Source organism: Mytilus edulis, chromosome 1, assembly GCF_963676685.1.
Source record: "Mytilus edulis chromosome 1, xbMytEdul2.2, whole genome shotgun sequence".
Taxonomy (NCBI): domain Eukaryota; kingdom Metazoa; phylum Mollusca; class Bivalvia; order Mytilida; family Mytilidae; genus Mytilus; species Mytilus edulis.
The window spans coordinates 82,802,371-82,818,339 of NC_092344.1; the positions used below are offsets into that span (position 1 = coordinate 82,802,371).

The following is a 15,969-nucleotide window of genomic DNA, read 5'->3' on the forward strand; positions in this document are numbered from 1 at the left end:
ATCCCTGTAAATTCGTGTCCCCAAGCACGTCGCTCGATAATGACGACACTGTATATGCACATTAAATGGACAAATTTTAATATTAAATTATCATATTACTACAGGCTTGTTCAAAATAAGCTTATAAATATCATCTACCGTAGCTGATAGTTACAAACAATCTCTTAGCAAAGGAAAAGGCAACTACAGATACAATAGTATGTATACTAATTTTTTATACAAATTTCACACAAGCACTTCAGCTGCACTTGTCTCAGAACATTCAGGTATATACCCAAAAAAAAAAAATAATCTGAGACAAGTGCCTGTGACATTTCAATATTTTTCGATCCATGAACGTGTACACTCCGCTAGTTTTCTCGTTTTAATTATTAGACTAGTAGTTGCTAATTTCTACGGTATTTGGTCAATGGTGGACAATTGCCTCATTTGCACATCATATTTTAGTATTGAAATGCTTTTAAACAAATGTCCGTTATCAACACTGAGGAAAATCTCGCATGTCAAAACTGGAATGTTTTGATTGATATCGGAAACTGTGTACCTATTTTGATTCTGTGCATTTTGTATTTGGCATTGATTGTACTAAAGCTAGATCGTGTATTCAAGCACTGTTTATAAATGTATTCAAGCCTTGAATACATAAACAGTGCTTGAATACATTGAAGCACTGTTCATGACGTTGCGATAGGAAATCTTCTTCTGTGTATGACTCTTTTATTCTTTATCAAACATGTTTTAAGTACCTTGAACTTTCTTTTAGTAACTCGAATAATTCTTAACAGTTTATTTATTTTTAACATGATGCATTGCCTGTACTGACATTTATTGTATAGTAATTACATTTTGTGTGTCCAATAATTGAATTAAAAAAGGGATAGGGACGGAATGAAAAAAATATATACGAAAGCAAATTTACAGATCTAACATTGTTGGGTTGATGTTTAGACGAGTTGTATATACATTATGTACACAGCCATGTATCACCATCATTGATGGCGATCCGATGGATACATCTGTTGTAGGGTTGTCACTGACTCAGACGTACTTATGAATATAATTATTTTCTGTGACTGTATCTTACATTAATTTGTAGGATCCTTTACTATAGATAATTTAGCTGATCTGTAACAATAACATCTTCATGCCTTATATATCATGTACTGTAGTACGCCGCTAGATTAAAACTGACGAGGAAAGGTAACATACGGCCAGCGAAAGCTCTATTTTTGTAGAGCCCAGATGGTCGTGTGGTCTAGCGGGACGGCTGCAGTGCAGGCGATTTGGTGTCACGATATCACAGTAGCATGGGTTCGAATCCCGGCGAGAGAAAAACCAAAAATTTGCGAAAGCAAATTTACAGATCTAACATTGTTGGGTTGATGTTTAGACGAGTTGCATATATATATATAAAAAAAGGGGAATAAAAAAAAAGAAGAGAAAGTATTAATATAATATATCATGTGTTCATATTTCTGTTCCACGTTCGGAATCTCATCATTTTTTTCAAAGTTATTTTTTTCATAATGGGTGTTTATAACAAGGCTTGCATTGGAAGTCTTTTTATTGTCATATCTCCTGTTTTTACTTAAAACGTAAACCTGATTCTACTTTTAGTTCGAACATACACGAACTGACATATAATTTTAAAACAAAAATATGTAAACTGGATATATAATGTGTATTGTTAGTATATTTACTTCCAGCAAACAATTTATGGTAAATGTTTTCAATATTTTTTTGTTTAAAATAAATGGTTATTTCCTTTTCACTATGATAATATCCTTTCAAATACCAAAGGACACAAATTATTTTGTTTGTCACATTTTTATTTTCAATTACACATTGAGTACATGAACATATGTTATTTTTGGAACGAAAAAACATATACATGTATATACAATTTTATATTTTTATATTTATACATGTACATATTTTTTCGTTAAAAAAAAATAACATATGTTCAAGTACTCAATGTGTAATTGAAAATAAAAATGTGATAAACATCTTAAATATATGAATTTTAATATTACTATAGAATCAAATCAATCCTTAATTATTTATTCTTTTTGAGATTGGAGTCAGCTGGGCTTCAAGTAGAACCATAAAATTTTCACCTTACATAATAATAATCTAATCCGTGTTTATAATTTATAGAAATGTGTAAGATACATTCCACTGAGTCGTTCATTTTTGATGTGCAACTTGTTGCCACTTGTTGAACAGAGACTGCTGACCCTTCCGGAGAACTTGTGTTCACCTCTGGTTTTTGATGTAATTTGGTGCTCAATCTGAGATTTTCTCTGCAGTTTGATTTTGTTTTCTTTGTCTATTCGTCCTTACCATGCTTTTTTTTGCCCATGGTATTTGTCTTTCTTTCCGATGAACGGATATTCCATTGATAATTTTGGGCCATGGTATCTGTTTATTTTTTCGATGTTAACGTTCTGGAAAGTTTATTCATGTTTCACGCTAAATTGATAATGCATTTATAACTAAACCGGCACAATTATGTCAATACTACAATATTCCTCTTTCGTATATGTCTCTGATGTACGTAGGCCCTGTAGGCATTTTCATTGTTTGGAATTCAATAATGAATGATTGATATTATTATTTCAATGATTATTTGAATTTCAAATGCGAATAATGAATGACGCACATTTCTATTCAAATACTTTCTAAATATTTGTATAAAGAAAATGAGAGGTGAAAGATGCAAAAGTAACATTAAAACTCATAAGTCATAAATAAACTGACAACGCCAAACATAAAGACCGAGAAAAACGCCCCCCCCCCCAAAAAAAAAATAAAATAAATAAAAAATAAAATAAAAAATCCGTGGCATCGGAAGGAACATATGACATAATCTAAAGATTTTTTGGGTGTTTTTAAACTGCATTTAAACTGCATTGTATGATTTTGTTTCAACATAATTTTAATCTTGTTATGCAAAGTAGTAAGATACCTAATATCAAAAGTTTAAATATCCTTTGTGTGATTTTCAGATGTGCACTCAACATATAGGAAAAACTATCATACTTTTCACAGTATTCTTAACTCTATCAACGGCATTGCCACTCGAGTCAAGTCTTCGTAAAGGTATATTTAAACTTATAAACATAATCTTACCATGATAAACCTTAATTGAAAAAAATACACTGGGATTGCCTTACCTTGAATACAAATTCATATGGACAAACATTTTCAATGGTACAAGTTCATATGGACAAACATTTTCTATGGTACAAATAAAAAAAAAAATAAGATGTGGTATGATTGCCAATGAGACACTCTCCACAAGAGACCAAATGACACAGAAGTTAACAACTATAGGTCCCCGTACGGCCTTTAACAATGAGCACAGCCCATACCGCATAGTCAGCTATAAAAGGCCCCAAAATGACAATGTAAAACTAACGACCTTGTTCGTGTACAAAAAAATAACGAAAAACAAATATGTAACACATAAACAAACGACAACCAATGAATTACAGGCTCCTGACTAAGGATATGCACATACATGCAGAATGTGGCGGAGTTAAACATGTTTAAGCGGGATCCCAATCCTCCCCTAACCTTGGAAATGACATAACAGTTCAACATAAGAACGAAGTCCATATGGCATGTACGGACAAACCTTTTATATTGTACAAGTTCAGATGGACAAACATTTTCTTTTGGTACTATGGTACAAGTTCAAATGGTCAAACATTTTCTATTGTACCAGTCATAATGACATATACATTCTATGGTAAAAATACATACGGACAAACATTCATTTTGACTAAATAAAACTAGAAACATTACAATATGTATATCCACAAATAATATTCGATGATTATATATTCCAGACACCAACGGCTGTTATCCACATGAATTTCGATGTCATAACAGATATTACTGTATAAACAGTCGTTATGTTTGTGACGAAATAGACGATTGTGGAGATTTATCAGATGAGAGTTATTGTTCAAGTATGTAAGATAAAAACAGATTAGTCTCTGATGCATGAATTTTTTATTATTAATTGTTTTTGGCTTTTAACTAGCTGTCAGTAACTGCGGTTACTCTCAAATAGTATGTTCTTGTTAATTCGACCTGTTGATACTGTTTATAATGCTTTTTTTGTTATTTTATATTAATATGGATCTTGTCTATATACCAGCTTTGATTATTTGGAATATCTTTTAATTTTCACTTACTACATTTGTATAAACTTCAAGATTTACCTGTATTGTTAAAACCGTTTTTTTTTCAAAAGTGACAATTTTCGAAGGGTTAAATATTTCGCAGTGGTGTCTTTCCATGGCTTTGTTTGGACTTGTTTGTTTGCTTTTTGGTCTTGAATGTTTGTCTCTAATATTTTTTATTAACTGTGCATTTGCATTCAGATATAGCAGATCTAATTTATTTTAATTAGTTTAATCCCGCTGCAAATGTCCTAAGTCTGGAATCTGATGTACAGTAGTTGTCGTTTGTTTATGTAACTTATACGTGTTTCTCGTTTCTCGTTTTTTTTATCAGTATAGATTAGACCGTTGGTTTTCCCGTTTGAATGGTTTTTGGGGCCCTTTATAGCTTGTTGTTCGGTGTTAGCCAAAGCCCCGTGTTGAAGGCCGTACATTGACCTATAATGGTTTACTTTTTTAAATTGTTATTTGGATGGAGAATTGTCTCATTGGCACTCACACCACATCTTCCCATATCAAGATAAAAACAGTATAATAGTTGTTCTCTTTATACTGTTTTAAAAATTCCAGTTATTTATTTATTAAGTAATTTTGATTCGTTATTTCACATATTTCGTTAATTTGTTGTTTTAGAAACAACAGTCTACAAAACACAACATTGAAAACTTAAGACAACACGACATCTACCATAAATCGGTTGTAATCTAAAAGGGACCCAGAAGGGTAAGCATTGAAAGATGATATTACAAGTAAATGCTTATAGAATTACATTTAAAAACTTATAATTTTTGTTAATTTGACTGTTTTTGTTATTAATGTTGGTAATTGTTCAATTCCATAACGGCTATATTGTTCAATTATATGTTTATTTTACAGATAAACAGTGTTTTCATGGTGAATTCTTGTGTAGTTCTAATGGAATATACGTGTGTCACCCAAACCATTACAAGTGTGATGGGGAACCGGACTGTGATGACCAATCAGATGAAAGAAATTGCAAACGTAAATTGGTTTTTCTATTGTTGTTAACGCTCTTGTTTTTTTTGTTTTTTTTTGTTTGTTTTTTTTGGGTCCTAGTTGTGTAAAACAGGTGTGTTTTTCCTTCACATTTTGAAATTGAAATGAAAACTCTCGATATCAACTGCTTTTTTGTAGGATTAACCTTCATCTTGTACGTTTGGCAATCAATATATATATTTATGTATATAAAATTTCAGAGCATCAAAGCCAATAAAAGCCTGCACAGAACTAAGACCAATATTAAATGAAAAAAAATATTATTAGATACAATACAATATCTGAAATCCAATCTTAAAACTCATGATGGTACAGAAGATCTGACTTCAAAGTTGAAAATACACACGAGGAAGATTTGACAAACCTCATGTTCTTCACCGAACTAGTAGCAGTAATATAAGCCTTTTGTACCGACTTTCGTGAGTTACATCGCATGTTCTCAATAAATTGCACTATGAAATATATATTCTATTCATTCTATAATCCCATACACCAATTTGTTTGCAATGTTCTTATTATTGGGAATATTATTCAAGAGTTTGTACCTGAGAAGTTGCCGAGTAAGACAGTTTTTGGTGTACTTTTGAAAAAAAATATATAAAAAAGTCATACACTCCGTACTGGGAAGTTTTGTGATGGATTTCTTTAATTCTAAAAATTTGTTTATTTCAGTAAAAAGAAGCGACGAGAACCTGCTTGACCACTTGAAGAGGCCCTTGAGTGCGAAAAGTCCTTTTTATTTTTACAAGGCAAGGCCTTTTTATTGATCTCCCTGCAATAAATTAGGGGATATATGTAAGCTTCTACATACTTGAATTCCCGTCATATGATTAATTTTGCAGATTAACATTGTGCTTTTTAACTTTTTATAATAAAGACTTGAAGTTTTCGTTGATATTAATTGTTCTCAGGGAAACCAATGTTGATACGAAGCTAGTCAGTGCAGCTTTAGTTAGAGAAAAGCTATAAATAATCAATTATTTTCTCACGATATGTACAAAAGTGATATATTTTAAAAATAAAGCTTCGATATTTTTGTTCGGATATGTTTTTCCTTTTTTAGTTTCATTTCTCATACAGTATTTAGACTATTTCACAGTAATACCATCGCCATTATTGATACACAAATATCTCTTCTAGCTAATGGTTTATAAATTCAGTAACAGTCACATTGGTTTTGCGGTTTAAACGGAAAGTTATTCATAAAAATAAGTATTTCTAATAGCTCTGAGAAATCACAAGATTTTGACACTTTAATAAAGGGTAAAGCAGATTTTGTTGTTTAAAAAATAAGCTTTGAAGAAGTTGATTCGCTTCATGCAGATGATTGCCGAGAGACAATGGAACAACTATTGATTATACTTTATATATATATTTCAGAATAAAAGTTATATGAAGTATTGATTTAATATAGTTATACACATTAAACATCTTATGCAATGGGATAACTGTTGCTTTGACTTTCAAATTTACAATACAAGAGTCAACCCTGTGAACGCGTGTTCCCATAACTGTTGTGTATTCTCCGAATTCCAGTTTTCTAACGTTCAAACTGAAATAAGAAAAAGTCGATTATCGAAATTGATCTTACCTCTTTTTACATAATTATCCCTAGTCTTATTAGTTATCAAAGGTACCAGGATTATAATTTAGTACGTCCTTGTCTTTCTTATTGTTATATGAACTAAAACATGATGGTTAGAATTTCTATGTGTTGAAAGTTGCATATTCGTTTCACCAATATGCATTACGCAACTACACTGTATAGTAGGTGGTATATTCCATAACCAGCACATACATTCAGTTGTAACGAATAACATTACTATTCATTGATAAAAAGATGATACAAACTTCTATTTTTACTTCAAGTTCCTTAAAAATAGTAAAATGCAAACCGTTAAAAAGACAAATGACCGCTGTCGTATGTTGCTTTTATAGCTGAATTGACGTAATTGTACAATCAGTTCTGTCAAAATTAGCTAAGAAACCTTGCTGATATTGAGACCACCTGGTTGACTGATTCGATTTACAAAATCTCATTTTTATACAAGTAAAACAATGATAAACATATTCATTTAGCCTATAAAATGAACTCATACAGACATAGAAAAATACAAATGCACGTGTTCAATATCTATCTATATCTATGTTTATACCCGGTTACAAATGACCGTCGGCAGTCTTTGAAGGTTACCTCGATGGCTTATTAAATGGAATCTAGACAAAAATACACTACAAAATGCTATTTATATTATCGAGTCCATGCAACTTAAATTGTTTGTTTGAGATTTTATTATTATTTGAATATACCAGTACGTTGTGTTGGATTCAAGAATTAAGAATGGAAAAGACAAAAAAGATGTACTTATTCAAGACAAGTGAATATTCAATAAAAACTACGAAAAGAGGGCGGGTAGCTGCATCGTTGACCATTCTGCATTTTCACTTGCAATATGATTGTGTTTCATCACCAAATGCACAAAAAAAAGCGAAGATGCAATTAAATGTTAGACATAAAATATCGGTCTTAATTAAAACTTTAAATTAACTAGAAACTGATCATGATCAAAAGATAACTCAGTATAGTGTACCCATTTCAAAGATCACATACTAACCTGTCGTACTCTCTGTGCCTGTTGTAGGTTTTGTAGTCTTGGAAACACCCTAAACAGAGACATGTTACAAATATATTTTCCATTTTCGAGAGAGAAAGTATGTTTTAAGACTGTGTATTACTGTTTTTTTACTTTATTTACTGTATGTGTTTACTTTTAAGTACGAATAGGACATTTTGAGAAACAGTATTTCTGTGACAACTATCTATCATATTCTAAATAACGTGGATCTTTAAGCAAATTGTCTCTTCAGCAATGTTTGATGTCAATATATTTGAAAATCTTTAACCTTATACAGGCTGCAAAGAGTTTATAAAACCATATTTTTAAAAGTAATCAGGCCTACTGATGTGAGAGATATATTACTTTATTTAAAACGATTACCAAAATGATATAAAGGCAACCATAAATAAAAGTTAATTTTATTTTTCCACTGAAGCATTATCGTCCTGATGTGAATTAATATTGGCTACTGGACTTGAACATGAATCATTTTCAATTCAGTTCAATGACGTATACCAAAGACTGATCTCGATTCAGGACCTTCATAGCTCATTGTCATGATAACATTAAAAAAAACCAAGACCTCTAGAAGTAATCGGCATAATTGCTTTAAAAAATATTGACGGAGGTATTAAATATTTCAGAATAACCTGAACATAGAAGGAACTCCACAATTTCACTAATAAACATTCCTAATTTTGGTGTTTGTTTTATAAATTTAAAAATTTCATCGCAACGCGTCCAAATATTTGTGCAGCCTTGTCAAATCTTTATTACTGTTGCACTTAAAAAACATACACAATGTATGATCAGTTTTAATAACTACACATTGAATATACATAAGCAGCAAAATAAAATAAAGTAATAAAATAACATTAACTAACCGTATCCACGGTTGACAGGTCCAACTTCTCTTTCCTTTTAATCTCAGCCCAGGGATGATCTAGAACGAATCTGATGTATTTACGTTTTACTGCTTGCTGAATCTACAAATCAATATCAAAATTAGTGGAAACTTAAATTTGAACGTACAGAAAGAATATCTGTGTTGTTCAAGAATAATTGTGAATGTTAAAATTTAAAAAACCTATATCTTTCCGAGTTAATGGTGACGTCCATTTACGATGAACTAGAAAACATTTTTGTTTAGGGGTCAGATAAAACCCACTTCTGGATGTGGGATTTTTTCGTTGTGTCGAAGAGTCATAGATGGCCTTGAGCTGTTTTCTGCTCTTTGGTTGGGTTGTCGCTTTGACACATTCCATGTTTTCATTCTTCCTTTTATTTACAGATATAGTCAAGGGTTTTTTGATAACCACCTTAACATGAGTGAACATTTTTAAATGAAAAATCGAAAGCAACTCTGCATCCTTAAAATCCAACGTGTGAAGTCAGTAATTAATATTTAATGCTAAATTGTGTAAAATACTTACTTTTGGATTCATTAGACAGTGAAAAATAAAGATTAATAGACCCTGAAATGTACAGTATACATTATTGTTGGTTGTCTTCTCAGATTTAATTTATATAGCAAAGTTTTATTAGTGTAAAACAACCACAGATAAAGCCTTTAAGCAAAATAGACCGAAAATTTGTTGTACAAGAATTTGTTTTATTCAAATTCTTCAAACTTTGATTAGATAACCACTCAATGTTGGAAAGCAAAAAAGTGGGGTTAGTGTTGCTTAGTCTTTAGTTTCTATGTTGTGTCTTGTGTTCTATAGTTTTTCTGTTTTTCTGTTTGCCTTTTTATTTTTAGCCATGGCGTTATTTTTTTTTATCTATGAGTATGGATGTCCCTCCGGTATCTTTCGCCCCTCTTTTACAGTATCCATTGAAGTAGCCTTCATCTTATTAACTTTTTGAGAAAATTTATACTATCCGTTGCAACAGTTTCACAACGAAAATGGCACATGTGAATTATATGTCAAACTTATATCAACCTATATTTTGTTTAATGTTGGATGTCTGTTTTTTAATTACTTATTCTTGTAAAATTGTAGTTCATACCTGAAACGAGTTAAACATTGTGAATAAATAAGCAAAAACAATTAGGTCTTTATGAGAAGCTAATATGCCAAAAAGCCACGTCAGTCCAAGTATTGGAGCTAGAACAGCTATGCTACGAACACCAGCTCTGAAATTATAAGTATTTCATTAATTTTATTTATCTTATAACATTTTGCAAGTTTGCTACTTCTATTTACAGTCTTCCCTGACAAAAGAAATTTGTTTAAATTTCAGGGATAACATTTCATTTGTTTGTACATTGCATAGTCTTTCAACCATACACATGCAATTCCCGTTCTGTTAGAATTGTTTGTTGTGAAAACCCGAGAAGACCAATTATTTCAGTTTGCAATATTCCAAACATATTATATTTCAAGATTTCTCCGTGATTCATCCTGAACTATTTCATACTTGAAAATTTTTTGCTATGGAAGTCTTTTATGGTAAATGACTGTTTTTACCCAATCAACACATTCAGTCGGATTTGTTTCGCGCTAGTATCAAGTTAGCAATTTACAGGAAGACATGTGACCCGTAAATATTATTCTGACTCTGGCCAGAACAGTCATTGTTCTTATTTCTAAATGCCGCATGCTAAGCGGAGAAAGAGTAAAAACAAATTTTCAAGTCTATAGCCTGACTCGACCGATGATATAATCCACGATCTTTTGAACCAAAGTGAACACGTTACCACGAGACTAGCGATCCAGCTTTTTGTGTAAGAAAACATGTCAATAATTTTCACTAAAGACATCACTGCTCTCTATACCAGGAGCTCATGTTTCACACAATAAGACTGCTCTACTAACGAAGCTGTCAATGCGTATCATACTGAAGCATTTCATTTAAATCTGGCTATACTTTTAACGTGTAAAGAAACATCATTTAAATCTGGCTATCCTTTTAACATGCAAAGAAACATCATTTGAATCATGCAAAGATTCCATGTCGAACCGTATCTAAAACTGAATTACTTTGATCCAAGTTAAACGTATCCTACATTATTTCACAATCTCTGGTGAGATTATAAAAGGGTTGAAAATATATATGTTATTATTTCTTACATTATGTTCAGAATGTAAAATTATATCCATAGCTGCTTTTAATTTAACATTCAACACATATTCATATGGAATAATACTTAACTGGAATGCACTGAGACAATTTTGTAAAGTAATATAGTTTGCATGGATGGATTTCCACCTAAAATATGTACGGTTTCGATAAAAAAAAAGATTTTTGTAATCAAATCACATTGATCAAACCCGTTTATAGATTCATTTGACGAAAGAATTTCAAAACGGAGGAGGAGCAATAACAAAATCCGATTGTGCAAATAAGAAGACTAAAAAGGAAATTTTGTTTTAAGAATAAAATACCTGACAATTTGTTTTTATTACAACATAGTATTACCTGACTTTTTCTTTGGTGTCTTTATTCATCATTGCTTTTGTTGAGAACATCTTTCTCAGTACTAATATACTTATTATAATATTCGTCTAAATATCAACAGAAATATCTGATTATAATAATAATTTATCGAAAATAACTTTTTTTTAATATTTTTTTTTATAGTCAATCATTTATGGAATCAGATTTATTCTCCTTCTCACATGTAAAAAAGACACGAACAAAACTAAAAATCCACCAAATTAACCATTAAAGAAAATACCAAAGTGACCATAAACATTGATGTAAAAATAATCCAACCCAACGACAGTAGCAATAAATAACAAAGAAATTTACACTACATGACGTACAACTCATGATTGGGTCAATAAACATTTTTTCAACTTTACCACTCGTAGTCCTTGTTGTGATACCTGCATAGTAATCATAATAACACTCTAGCATGGAAATCAATTTATGTATCATAAGCCCAGAAGATCGCACCAACCTCGAGACGGTAAGTGGAAATATCTCTATTGTCGTAAAGTTGGGTGCTCAACCAACCCTTATTGTCAATTGCTACCGGTTTTTCAAAATATGGCGCAAACTTCAGCAAAAGCTATCAGTGGTATCCTTTATGTCAAGTATTTTGGCATAGATGCATTAAATATAGTCACCAAACTTTGAATTATTTAGCGACAGAGCAACATTTACGAAGTTGAAAGTGATAGTACCAACTTCATTTTAGTTTTCAGCGTCTTAATGTTTCTGTTTAACAACATCAAATTAATGTATTAACCTTTGTTTATGAACAATGTCACAGGATCATCAAGGGAATGCAATTAATTCTAGACTGTGTTTAGGTAAAAACAGCTATGAAAGCGTCAAAAATACATACCAAGACTGCAATAATGCAAGGTACTAGAAAGGCGTAGATCAATCCATTTGAGACTGACAACCAACAACTGCAATGATTAACGTAGTAATTAGTTTACATTAAACATAAACATGAAACACAAGAAACTAAGTAAGATTATATGAAGCAGCGTTCTCAGTTTTTTTTTTTATATCAGTGCCTGTTTCGAAAATGTATGTGAATTATTGTTTAAATATGCAATGTAATGCTTCATTTCAAAATCATGTGCTGGCAAATAAGAATGCTAAAGGTACTGTAAATTAAAAATTTATTGCCAATTTGTTTTATTAATGCTAAACATGCGACTGAAATGTGGTCTGAAATGTCTCATTCTGGTGATTTCCATATTCTTGTATTTTACGGGAATATACGAACTTATCACTATACTAGTATGTAAATCAACCACGTTTCTGTTACCCAACAGATATTTTGCAGATGTTAACCTTTGACATGAATTGCATCGAACTTCGAGAAGAAACGACGTTACGAGAGCACATACACAGTTAGTTTTTCGCTACTTTCGCATTTCTAAGGGATATATTCTCAATTCAATCAAATCATATTTTTGTATAAACGTGATACTGCAGTAACAATCTTTTACATAATTTGGACTCAAAACCATGACAAAATTGTGTTTTGGTGATGGTGATGTGTTTGTAGATCTTACTTTACTGAACATTCTTGCTGCTTACAATTATCTCTATCCATAATGAACTTTGCCCAGTAGTTACAGGGGAAAATATTTTGTAAAAAATTACTAAATTATAAAAATTATTAAAAAATTACTACAAAGGGCAATAACTCCTAAAGTGATCAATTGACCATGCTGATCATGTTGACGTATTTGTAGGTCTTACTTTACTGAACATTATTGTTGTTAACAGTTTATCTATATCTATAATAATATTCAAGATATTAACCAAAAGCTACAATTTTTTTTAAAATTTGATTTAAATGCTTTGGTTTCAGAGATATAAGCAAAAATCTACACTTTATCCCTATGTTCTATTTTGAGCCATGGCGGCCATCTTGATTATTTGGCCGGGTCACCAGAAACATTTTTAAACTAGATACTCCAATGATGATTTCGGCCAAGTTTGTTTAAATTTGGCTCAGCAGTTGCAGAGTAGAAGATTTTTGTCAACGTGTTTTAACTGATATAAGACATTGATGTTGTGAGTTGACGAATAAAAAACTCGTTCAAATTCAACGCAACAATCAACACGAGCTGGCTTACATTGTCGATTTCTTATAATTTGTATACCTTAATGGAAATATAGTCTAAAAGATATCGATCTGACTAATTTTCAATTTAAAAAAAAAATTTAATCTCAACATATGTGTTGCTTATAAGCAGTCCCTGATGCACTTGTGGTAGCAACACTTGTTGCTCCTTAACGACCCCTGATCTCCAAAAGGTGCAGCTTTGCCATGCTAGTTGAAAAGCTGATGTAGGCTTTAGGAAAAACCACTCTACCTCCAACTGTCTACTGCGATTTATCCAAAACGTCATAGAGAAATACAACAAGGGTGAAATTACTTTGGCATGTCTAATTGACCTGGAAAAAGCATATGACTCAATCTGGAGAGAAGGACTAATGGTAAAGCTACATAAACTAGGAATCCAAGGAAAAACATGGAAATGGATTAAAAACTTTCTGAACAACAGAATGGCAAAATGTATATTTGATGGGTTCATAGGAACTGAATTTGAAACAAATATAGGACTACCACAGGGCTCTGTGCTAGCTCCTACTCTGTTCAACATCTATATAAACGATTTTCTGAATGACATCAAAGGTAAGAACACAAAATTTGCAGATGACGGTACAATGTGGCAATCCAGAAAGCCAGAGGAAATAGATGAACTGAAAGAGGAAATGGCACAAGACATCGGAAAAGCAATAGAATGGACCAGAAAATGGAGAGTTAACATCAGCATTGAAAAGACAGAAGTATGCATGTTCACCAAAGAGAAAATCAGTAAAGAGGATAAAACAATCCAATTAAATGGAAAAGAGCTAAATTATAACTCAAACCCAAAGTTACTCTGAGTAATATTGGACGAGAAGATGACGTTTGGAAAACACCTAGAAACCCTGGAAAAAAGAGCAAGCAGAAATCTGACCATATTACGAGAAGTAAGACAAATCAGTAGGATGAATACCAAAAAACTATTACAATTGTACTTTTGTCTCATAAGATCTGTGGTGGAATATAGCTGCCCAGCTTGGCAGGTTGCTGAACAAAAAGACCTCCAAAAACTGGATAGGCTACAGAGGAAAGCGCTCACTCTGTGCCTAGATATGCCATCAACATCAGGCAGAGCAGCTTTAGAAATTGAGGCTGGGGTTATACCAATAGACCTGAGAATCGAAGAGATTGCTATAAGAGAAATTGCAAAAATCCAATCAAAGTCCATAAAAGAACCTATTAAACAACAATTAATAAATTACCAAGAAGAAATAGGCCATGACATCCATATAACACCAATGGGCAAAGCGCTATGTCAATCATTTGAAATGGAAAAAGAAACTGGCATTAACATCAATTTAATAGAGCCGGAATTTACCTATAGACTTGGAGAAACATCAAGGACAAAAACCACACCATCATACTAGAACAGACTCGGCAGCTCGAAATCAAGAACATCAGAACAAAAGAAATTATGCATAACAGTCATGACAGAGTTAATAGGTAACACAGCAAATGACCAAGCAACTGCATACACTGATGGATCATGCATGGGAAACCCTGGACCGTGTGGAGCTGGTGCAATCATATACACAGAAGACTCAAGACCAGCCATACGACTACACAGACATGTCGCTCAAAGAGGATCCATCTTACTAGCAGAGCTTGTAGCAATTGTAATGGTACTGGAATTTTGTATACTGGAAAGACTACACAACACCATCACCACACTTAAGATCTTCTCTGACAGTCAAAGTGCAGTAGGACTCCTCACACTAAATTGGGCACCCAAATCCTATATTGATGTGATTCGAGACATCAAAGAACACATCGAAGACCTAAGAACTAAGGGGGTGGAAATTTGCATCCTATGGACACCAGGACATGCAAATATTCAAGGGAACGATGAAGCGGACTTATTGGCAAAGCAAGCAGCAGAAGAAGCAACACAACTCTTGCCAAAAAACAATATTATTACCCTTCAAGAAATAAAACAAGGTGCACACAAGAGTGTCATGCTGAAGTGGCAAAGACGATGGGAACTAAGCGACACAGGAAGAGACCTCTTTGATATAACACCAAACGTCAAAAACACCCCAATCTTTGACTTTCCTTCCAAAAAAATCTTCAGCATCCTTATACAACTTAGAACTGGCTACACAACCCTTAATTATTATAAAAAACGCACAGGGCAAGACACCACCGACTTATGCAGCTGTGGAATTAAGGAAACACAACAGCACTACCTCACAGAGTGCCCCAACTACGAGAGTTATAGAGAAGAAATGTACCACCAAATTACAAAGGAAATTGGAATACGCAAGATCAACACATGCACTCTGCTAGGAAGACTAGACCACGAAAACACAGAAGAATATAAACGGAAGTTAGAAATCATTTCGGCCTTTATCTCAAAAACAGGACGTTTCGACTTACCCGAACATCCGCAACCTCAATCGTAACAGCAATAACAAAATTAAAGTACATGGAGGAAAATACATGGAGGAAGATACACATAGGGCGTAATATGCACCAATGAGAAGAGTTGTGCCATAAGGCCATAAGATTGAGGATTGAGGAAAAGATCCAATAAGATTATAAAACAATGTTGAATGCTGTATATTTGACATTT

The 15,969-nt window shown here is 32.5% G+C and overlaps 2 protein-coding genes across 2 annotated transcripts in view; one reads left to right on the forward strand and one right to left on the reverse strand.

Moving 5' to 3' along the window:
* Nucleotides 1–98: 98 nt before the first annotated feature.
* On the forward strand, nt 99–6,608 carry LOC139492178 (low-density lipoprotein receptor-related protein 8-like). Its single transcript, XM_071280349.1, has 5 exons — nt 99–197; nt 3,009–3,102; nt 3,855–3,977; nt 5,070–5,195; nt 5,883–6,608. The coding sequence occupies exons 2-5, from the start codon at nt 3,009–3,011 to the stop codon at nt 5,975–5,977; spliced, it is 438 nt and encodes a 145-aa protein (XP_071136450.1). The 5' UTR covers nt 99–197; the 3' UTR covers nt 5,978–6,608.
* LOC139492173 (adhesion G protein-coupled receptor L1-like) overlaps nt 6,574–15,969 on the reverse strand; it is a 56,340-nt gene continuing 46,944 nt past the window's right edge. Inside the window, exons 22-28 of the mRNA XM_071280337.1 lie at nt 12,126–12,192; nt 11,252–11,337; nt 9,839–9,965; nt 9,262–9,303; nt 8,713–8,814; nt 7,826–7,874; nt 6,574–6,762 (exon numbers count right to left, since the gene is read on the reverse strand). Of these exons, the coding sequence (XP_071136438.1) occupies nt 6,758–6,762; nt 7,826–7,874; nt 8,713–8,814; nt 9,262–9,303; nt 9,839–9,965; nt 11,252–11,337; nt 12,126–12,192 (478 nt within the window). The 3' untranslated portion in view covers nt 6,574–6,757. The remainder of the gene's footprint in view (nt 6,763–7,825; nt 7,875–8,712; nt 8,815–9,261; nt 9,304–9,838; nt 9,966–11,251; nt 11,338–12,125; nt 12,193–15,969) is intronic.

Coding starts and splice junctions, on each gene's coding strand:
- LOC139492178 (XM_071280349.1), top strand. CDS start 3,009: ATGTGCACTCAACATATAGGAAAAACTATCATACTTTTCACAGTATTC. Junction 3,978..5,069: donor AGATGAGAGTTATTGTTCAA/GTATGTAAGATA, acceptor TTTATTTTACAG/ATAAACAGTGTTTTCATGGT. Junction 5,196..5,882: donor AGATGAAAGAAATTGCAAAC/GTAAATTGGTTT, acceptor TGTTTATTTCAG/TAAAAAGAAGCGACGAGAAC.